General features: G+C 53.8%; 2 protein-coding genes across 2 annotated transcripts in view; one reads left to right on the top strand and one right to left on the bottom strand.

Annotated features, from left to right (window-relative positions):
• The window catches only part of DNAI1 (dynein axonemal intermediate chain 1), a 59,611-nt gene extending 55,098 nt beyond the window's left edge, over positions 1-4,513 (top strand). The window contains exons 19-20 of the mRNA XM_086683391.1: positions 971-1,156; positions 4,185-4,513. Of these exons, the coding sequence (XP_086539517.1) occupies positions 971-1,156; positions 4,185-4,283 (285 nt within the window). The 3' untranslated portion in view covers positions 4,284-4,513. The remainder of the gene's footprint in view (positions 1-970; positions 1,157-4,184) is intronic.
• A 57-nt stretch (positions 4,514-4,570) lies between these two features.
• Positions 4,571-6,537, bottom strand: ENHO (energy homeostasis associated). The gene is made up of 2 exons (XM_086683399.1): positions 6,382-6,537; positions 4,571-5,378 (listed from the first exon to the last, which is right to left on the bottom strand). The coding sequence occupies exon 2, from the start codon at positions 5,215-5,217 to the stop codon at positions 4,987-4,989; it is 231 nt and encodes a 76-aa protein (XP_086539525.1). The 5' UTR covers positions 5,218-5,378; positions 6,382-6,537; the 3' UTR covers positions 4,571-4,986.
• Between the last annotated feature and the right edge of the window lie 2,020 nt (positions 6,538-8,557).

Consider the following 8,557-nt stretch of genomic DNA (forward strand, 5'->3'; position numbering starts at 1 on the left):
AAAAAGAGAGAGAGAGAGAAAGGGAGTGATGTAAAGAAAAGGACTGGTCTCTTAGAGTCGTCAAGGAAAGCTTCTTCAAATGGTAACATTCAAGCTGAGAGCTGAATGATAAGAGCTGGCCCTGTGTGAAGACAGAGAGAAGCATTCCAGACAGAGGGAATAGCTAGTGCAAATGCCCTGAGGTGAGAATGAGCTTGAAGGTGTTTAAGGAACAAGCAGGCAAATATGGCTGGGTCTAGGAAGCAAAGGAGAGAGCAGGAAGTGAGAGTGGAGAGCGGAGAATCTGGAGTCAGGAATTTGGATTGTATATATACTGCCAAGGGAAACTATTGGAAGATTTTAGATTTTTTTAAAGGTAAGTTGAGAGGCTGCCTGGAGCATGGATTGTAGAGGGGCAAGAGCGGAAGCAGAGAGACCCATTAGGAAACTGCCACAGTTGTCCAGGCAAGAGTTACTAATGGTCTGGACTTAGGGAATGGTAAAAATAAGATCAAATATTTGTTGAGCACTTACATGACAAGTGCAGTCTGAGCACCTCACATATATTAAACCCTCGCATATGATATAAACCCTGGCTCTGCCACTTACTAGCAAGTTAGCCTTAAGGGCCTCTATCTCCTCATTTATAAAATGGGGATAATAACAGGACCTACCCTACAGAGTGGCTGTGAGGATTATTAGGTGTACAACTATGTAACATGATCCTACAAAGTCTGGTACATAGTAAGTGTTCAACAAATGGTAGCTGCCATTATTGTTAATTCTGCATAAATTTTCTAAGCTTTTTATTCTCATTCCCTCAACCACAGGAAAATGTAATCAGAGACACAAATTCCCTCTCCCACTGTCTCCAGCTCCAGTGTGCTAGACTTCTGATGTGTTTCCCCAGAAAACTCATGTGCTAGTTCTTCTGAAGTGGGGGACAGGGTCCCCATTATCCTTGAGTATGCTGACACCCACCTCTCCACAGACTCATGTGTTTGACTTGTCCATCAACAAGTATGAGGCCATCTGCAACCAGCCTGTGGTGGCCAAAAAGAAGAATAAGATCACCCACGTGCAGTTCAATCCCATCCACCCTATCATCATTGTGGGTGATGACCGTGGGCACGTCACTTGCCTCAAGCTCTCACCCAACTTGCGCAAGATGCCAAAGGTACAGGCTTGGGTAGTATGGGCTACTGTAAGAAATAAAGTTTCCAAGATGGTGGGGGTTGAGAAAAAGGGGAGGAGCCAGGAGGTGACCCCCCCCCCCCCCCCCCCCCCCCCCCCCGTTTCTGGCTTGGGAAATGCAGGGTAAGGGTGGTGTCATTGCCCAAATAAGGAGCACAAAAGAGGTAGGTTTGTGGAGAGACAATGAGATCAGTTTTGAAATGCTGAATCTAAGTTACCTGGGGGGCTCCCACGTAGAGACATCCAGTAAGCAGGTGACTATCTGGGTCCAAAGCCTGGGGAAGCACGTGGACATCATCAGCTTATTTGGTGTAGACCAGGTTATCCAGGCAGGGGGCTTGGAGCTTAGTCACTTAGTCATTGGCTGGGCTTAAAGGGCCTCAGCTCCAGTGGTCCCTGAGCTGGGAGCTGCGGGTCCACACAGGGAAAAAGGTAAAAAGGAAAAGAGGGTAACTAGGTCAGCAGCTAGGCAGTCCTCCTTTTGAGTTCTGGTTCCTTTCTGAGATCTGTACTGATCTGGAGACGGTGCCCAGAGCCCAAAGGCCCTAAAAACAGGCCATGAAACCTAGAGCCAGGACCTCAAAGTCTAGATCTCAGAGTCCTGATTCAGATGTAAGAGTCCAGGCCTTAGAATCCAGAGCCCAATAACCCAGAGCCCAGTCCTGCCCATTTGGGTGCTAAGAGAGGATACGGAATTTGTTTTCTGCCGGGTTCTAGGCCAGGATCAGAGCTGGGCCAGGGCTGGACCAAGTTGTCCTGATGACTACACCTCTTGGTTGCAATATGGGGCATTTATTTGCAGTTTGAGGCAAGGGCAGGCCTCTTTCAACTACCGATACCTGCCTCCTTGCACCCTTACCAAGGCAGGGGCTACCGCAATGTACCTCTGGTACCTGCCTCATCTATTCCCCACAATGACCAGAAGGCAAGGACTGGGAGTTTGGCCGGGCCTGTAATTGTAGCCAGCTGGGGGAGGGGGTGGACTTGGCTATAAATACTCAGAAGGCTGCTAAGCGCCTGCAGCTGTGGCCTAGAGGCTGTGGTGGGCTGGGAATGGGGTGGGGTGGGATGGGATGGAGGAGTTGGGCATGGTCTGAAGCTCTTTGCTGAGCCCAGCTAGTTGGCCTCAAGGAGGAGGGAAGGAACAGATAAAATCTGATCTTAATTTAGTGAGGAGAGAGACTGAAGATTGAGCTGGCAGAGCTGGACAGCCCAGTGAGAGATAAGGGTACAACCATCACACCATGAAGATGGTAGATCTGAGGGTGGGGAGGGCTGCCCTGCCCACTCTGACCCAGGGAGGCAAGGATCTCCCATAGTCCCAACTCCTCTCAGAGCAAGGGTCAGTCATAGCTAAGGGAGCTGGGCTCTGTATATCCGGCGACCTATATCTCTGAAGACCTGAGGAAATAGATGCCCGGGGAACAGAGGACCTGAGCAGGTGACACAGCTGAGGGCTAGTACTTCAGTGGATTAGAGGTTCCTGTGAAACCGTCATCTGATCCTATCAGTAGTCAAGTGATTTGTGCAAAAGGAAGTCTTCTGGGCATCCCTACCCCGCCCCCGCCCCTCTTCGGGCTTTAGTCTCCCTGCCCTTCTCAGGAGGGCTTGGCCACAGAGGCCCAACTTCCTGACCCGTGAAGCTTCCCCTAATTGGTGTCAGAGCACAACTTGTCAGAGGTCAAAGACTATCTTTCCCTAACTACCATATAGATGGGAAACAGAAGCCCAGAAAGGCAAGGGACTTGCCCAAAGTCATATAGGGAATTAATGACAAAGCTGAAACTAAAAGCCACGTCCTGAAATTCCTAGGGGATGGGGTGAAGCCAAGAAGACAGCACTAACTTGATTTGGGAGGGAGAGTAGTTAGAGAAAAAGACATCTTTATCCTCTGCCTAGAAAGTGTAGAGGTGAACTGGGCAGTGGCAAAGGCACTGGGCCACAAGGGGAGAGGGAGACAGATTTCGGAGCAGGTGCAGCAATCACACCAAGAGGAAATCTAAGATCTGCGTGGTGTCAGCGGCCCGGATGGGGCCAGGAAGGGGCTTGCTGGCCATGTACTCTCTCCCCTCCTCACAGCCCAGGCCAAACCTAGGCTGGGCCCTCAGCAGGCAAGGCTGGAGCAGGTGCCAATGAGCAGTGGGCACAGGTGGCTGAGAAGGCAGGGGAGGGGGCTCAGGAACAGAGGGAAGGCAGGAAATGGCAGCTGCCCCAGCCTAGCCCATATCCTGCTGCCTGAACAGAAGGGAGTATGGAACTAGTGCTGGTCTGCCATAGAGCTCTTGGGGCCTTTGAGTTACACATACCCCAGTGTCCCAATTCTCTTTTTCTCAGGGCAGTAGAGTGCCCTGTGGACCGGGGTGAGGGGTCATAAATTTAGGATCTGCTCTTCTGAGGAACAGTCGCACCTAATGACATCTGGAATCACATGGGATATCTCATTTGCCCTCCTGGGTCTCTTGACAACCTCCTCCACCCTGGGTATGTCTGATACAGCAGACCTGGCCCCAAATGTCACTCCGCTCCAAACCTGATCTGAAAGTTTTGGTACTAGGTGAGGGCACCTGTGGCTTTGTCCACACCTCTCTCCCTCAGCAAACACCCATCTTTTAGTTCCTTGTTAGGACTCAGCCAGGGACACTCCTGTGGAAGGGTGGTCCCAACAGTCAGAGCCCTCACCTCTCTCCAGAGCTACAGCCCTCCCTAGCCTGAATGGCTAGTTCCTGTGAGGGTCAGTGGGTGGAAACCTTCTCCCAGCATCAAGACCCTTTGTTGATCTTAGATTCAGAGCCACACCTAGATTCTTGAGGGCCCCAGCTGAGCCCATGTCTCCTAACCTGAGTTGGGGAAGGACCCTGTGGGGGTGGGGAGAGGTGGGGATCCAGTATCTAACTGGGTGGAAAAGTGGTGGGACAAAGCTGGGGCAGGCTGGGCAGAGGCAGAGGTGGGACCCAGAGAAAGGTGGCCCACCCCTCACCATTCCTCCCCCACATGTACTCCCCCCACTCCAGGAAAAGAAGGGGCAGGAGGTACAGAAGGGTCCAGCTGTGGAGATCGCAAAATTGGATAAACTGCTGAACCTGGTGAGGGAAGTGAAAACAAAGACCTGAGGGCCTGGTCTCAGTCCCTGTCCCATTTCTTGAACCCAGTACTTGTAACCCCTGACCCTGGTACCTAAGCCCAGCCTTAGCACCAAGTATGTGACCCAACCCCTGATCAGGTCCCAGTATCTACCCTTAGCATCTCCTTCAGCCCTGGTCCCAGCACCTCACCCCAGGACTCAGCCCTCAACCATTATTGCATCCTACTCTACACAAATAAACCTGTGTCTGGAAACTCACCCCACACCTTTAATTTTTCTACCACAGAGTCCCCAGGAAGAGGAGGGAATCTCAGGTTAGAGCCATAGTTCCATTTATTATCCAGCAAACAGTGGGAGGACCCAAGGAGGGGCCCAGCCTGGACACCCTCCCATTATTGCCATGGATTCCAGTTTGCTTCCCCAACGTCAAGGGCCTGGAGGCGATTGGCCTAGGGAGAGGTGGACCCAACCCGTGGCCCTCAGTATGGAGCAGAGTCGAGGTGGCCCTGGCCCTAGCACCAACTCATTGATCCCCACCCCAGGCCTGTCTACCTAGGGCCACCAGAGCCCCTCTTGGAGCGAGGCTGGCTAGACTCTGGGCTGCTAGGTCCAGCTCCAGACAGGCTGGATTCTGGGTTCTGGACCCCAGGCTGGCTAGACCCTGGGATCCTGATTCCAGGCTCTGGGTGGGGTAGACTTAGGTCCCAGACTCCAGGCTAGGTGAGGGGCCTTCAGGGCTGCAGCAGGTAGCTGCCTTCATGGCTGGGCTTCTGGGGTGGGGGTGCCTTCTCAGGACACGGGCCAGGGCTGGAGTTGGGACTGGATTCAGAGAGGGAGTCGATGTCCGCAGAGCGGGAATGGCAAGCCCAGCAGAGAATGACCCAGAGCAGCAGCAGCAAGAAGCCTACAAGGCCGTTGCAGACGATGGCAATGAGGGCCCCCTGAGAGATGGCTGCCCCCATGACAGGCAGCACCCTCAGACCAGCACAGACCACGGGGCTGGCTCGATGGCAAGGCCCATGCCGAGGCAGGACTCCAGTACAGCTGGCCTTCCAAAGAGGCTGTTCTGTCCACACACTCAATGATTCCTGGGCAATGGAGATGTCCACCTGCAGTCTTGAGCCTGTGGCAGGTACACAGCAGAGGAAAGGGTGGTGAGGAAGGGGTAGGCTGAGGCCTAGGAGGAGAGGCCTAAGAGAATCCTGTCCCACATCTCTGGCTTCCCTGGCAGAAGACTTTGGGTCCTGGCAGGCCCAAATAACCCACAGAGCCAACACCCCCATCCTGAGGCTTGGCCCTGGGCACCTGGATGGGGGTGTAGCCACAGTGGGGAAGCTAGAGTAGACAGCCTATATCTCATTCTCCTTAGAACCAATGGGCATGGCCTGGCCCTGCCCACCAAGCTTCCAGCCCTCAAAAGTGCTGTGAGAATGGATGAGATGAGGAAGCCCAAGGCCTTGAAGGATGGGGATTGTGACTAGTGTTGGTGTGGCCTGGGCGCCTCCCCCTTCTCAGGACTCCAGCCAGCCAGCCAGCCAGCCCAGGAGACCTCCAGAGGTGCCAGCTCAGACAGAGGGAACTTTGTGGAGGCCCTGGCAGGCATGTGTGGGTCTGTGTATCCAAGGCTGTATACTGGGGTGTGCCTCTCTGTGGGACTGTCTCTCCAGGTCAGTTGTGTATGTCTGTGTCTGGCTCTTAATCTGTCTTTAGGTTCCCTTGCCTAGATGTGTGCCTCTGCCTCTGTATACCCACCTCTATGTTTGTGCAGCTATGTGGCTCTCTTTATATTTGTCTCTGTCTCCATCTCTGAGTGTCTGAGTGTCTCTTTTCTCGCCCAGGCTATCTCTGTGTATCTCTGTATCCGTCTCTGTGTGTATGGGTCTCGTGTCTCTCGGTCTTTCTTCCCGGCTGTGTGTCGCTCTGTCCCCGTGGACTTGTCTCTCTCCCCTCTCCGTGGGGTCTGTCTCTGTAGTTGTGAGTCTCGTGTGTCTCTTTGTGTCTGTCTCTCCTCCCCCCCCCCCCCCCCCCGCCCCGGCTGTGCCGCTACGTCTCCATGTGGGTCTCGGTCTCTTTATCTCTGTCTCTAGTTCTCGGGGCCCGTGCCCGTGGGGGGAGGGCCCCCTTACCTGAGTTGAGCCCGGTGTGCGCGCCCGCGGGAGGGTCCGGGGCTGCGGGATGCTGGGCGCCGACTGAGACTCAGGAGCCTGCGGGATGGGAGGGGGGGGCTGGAGGCGGGCAGGGGCGATGTCACCTCCCCCGGCCCTCCCCCTCGGCCGCGCAGCCTCCGCCGGCCGCTCCCGCCGCGGCGCGACCGGGGCGGCCTCTGCCGCGGGCGGTCTGCGGCGAGCTGGCACCTCCTCCCCCAGGGGCGGTGCCTCCTCCGCGGCCGCGGAGGCTCTCTAGCTCGGGAGGCGGCGCTCGGGAGGCGGCGGCGGCCCGGGTGCGGGGTTCGGCTAGGCTCGGCTACGTTCGGCTGGGTTCGGCTGGGTTCGACTGGGCTCGGCAGGCAGCAAAAACAGCGGAGAACCTCGCTTCCTGAGAGGCCGGCGCCGGCGGCCTGTGGAGGGCGGAGCCATCTCCGCGCCACTGCTGTCACCCGATTGGCTGGCTGCGCCAGGCTCCTGGGCGATTGGTCGCGCGCTGGGGTGGGGACTGGCTCAACCCTTGTGCCCGGGTGGGGAGGGGGCGGGAGAAGGACTGAAGGGACTACTTGGTCTCGATCTCTCCGGGGGAAGGGGGCGGGGATGAAGCCCACCTACTTTTGGGAATTTCTTGCACCTTCAACACCCGGAAGAGCTGTACATCCAACATCTGAGAAAAGCCTCTGTACCCTTATACATGAGGAAACTGCCCCTCCATATCTGCCTCTGCCGCGGTCATCTGGAGGAAGGCCTTGGGCCCCCACATCTGGGAGGAGATTGAACCTCCTCATCTGGGAAGCCCCTTGGACTTCTGCACATCCACTCCCATCTGGGGGTGGACTCTGCACCCCCACTTTAGAGGGTTTGTAGGCTGCTTTACATTCCCTGGCCCCAGGAGATGTGAGCAGCTCTGCCAATACAAGTTCTTTGGACATATTTATTGAGTTCCTACCCAGTATTGGTCGGGGGTTCGTGCTTTGCTGCGCTGTGGGAGAGCCTAGGACAGAGAGAAATGCGGTACTCTGAGAGATCGCTCATCCATGGCGGGAATAGGACCAGGCATGACTCTCCATCCTAGAAGCTCCTGACTCTCTCCATCCTAGAGTCTCTCCTAAGAGGTAGATCAACTTGGGCAGGAGCTGTCAGGTAGGCCTTCCTACCCACCTCATACACCAGTGATTTCTAAGTGTTCTGAACTGGACCCTTTTTCCATCCTGCTCTACATATTCTCCATGGATGAGCACAGTCCTAAAACTATACCACGAAGACTCTCAATGCTCCCCAATCCAGCTTTATCTCTGGAATTCTAGACATAGATCGAAGTGCCTTCCAGAATAAGGGTGGTGTTGATTCCTGGTTCTGCCACTTAACTAACTTCGTGACCTGGAGCAAGTTACTTAACTCCTTTTTGCCTTAGCTTCTTCATCTGTAAAGTTGTTTTAGTGATAGCTACCGCTCAGGGTTGTAATTCACCAATTCATTTATACTGGACCAGCCACATCTCAGCAAATACCAACTGACATAATTCCAAGGACCATATAGCTAAGAGGCCCCTTTCCTCAATGCCATGAAATTCACACGAGATCCCTATAAATCCAAATGCTATCTTGGAAACCAGTAAGGGAAGGGTAAGATAATCTGAAAGACTGAGTCATCCAAACTTACTGAATTACTTAGAGACTGTCTAAAATGAATTTTTAGACCCTACTGACTTTACCAGAATGGATTTAGTTCCCTTGCCCCTGTTACCCAGCAAGGGTGGGGGCATTGTGAGCAAGATCAATTACTTCTAGGAAACAGAGGAGACTTATATTGCACATCTGTCATGTGAGTGAATTTGTGACCCAGCTGCAGGAGTTTGGATTTTATCCTGAAAACAGTGGGGAGCCACTGAAAATTTTTGAGCAGAGGAGTAAATGTGATCATATCCAGAAATTAGAGGGATGATATGGGCTGCTGGGTAGAAGGAGAGATTGAAGGCATTTGACAGTGAAGGCAAAGAGTAATGACAAAGGACTGAAATGATGTAGGGGAAGAAGATTGGAGAGAAAAAGAGAACAATGAGGATATTTAGGAATTACAACTGGCAGGACTTAGAGACTTAGACCTACAGGACATGAGGAGTAAGAGGGAGAATAAAGTCTGGGATAACTCCCAGGTT

This window comes from Puma concolor, chromosome D4 (assembly GCF_028749965.1).
Source record: "Puma concolor isolate L17-30 chromosome D4, mPumCon1.1.hap2, whole genome shotgun sequence".
NCBI classification, from domain to species: domain Eukaryota; kingdom Metazoa; phylum Chordata; class Mammalia; order Carnivora; family Felidae; genus Puma; species Puma concolor.

What these genes read in the sequence shown, in the direction of transcription:
- ENHO (XM_086683399.1), bottom strand. Translation starts at nt 5,217, where the DNA reads ATGGGGGCAGCCATCTCTCAGGGGGCCCTCATTGCCATCGTCTGCAAC.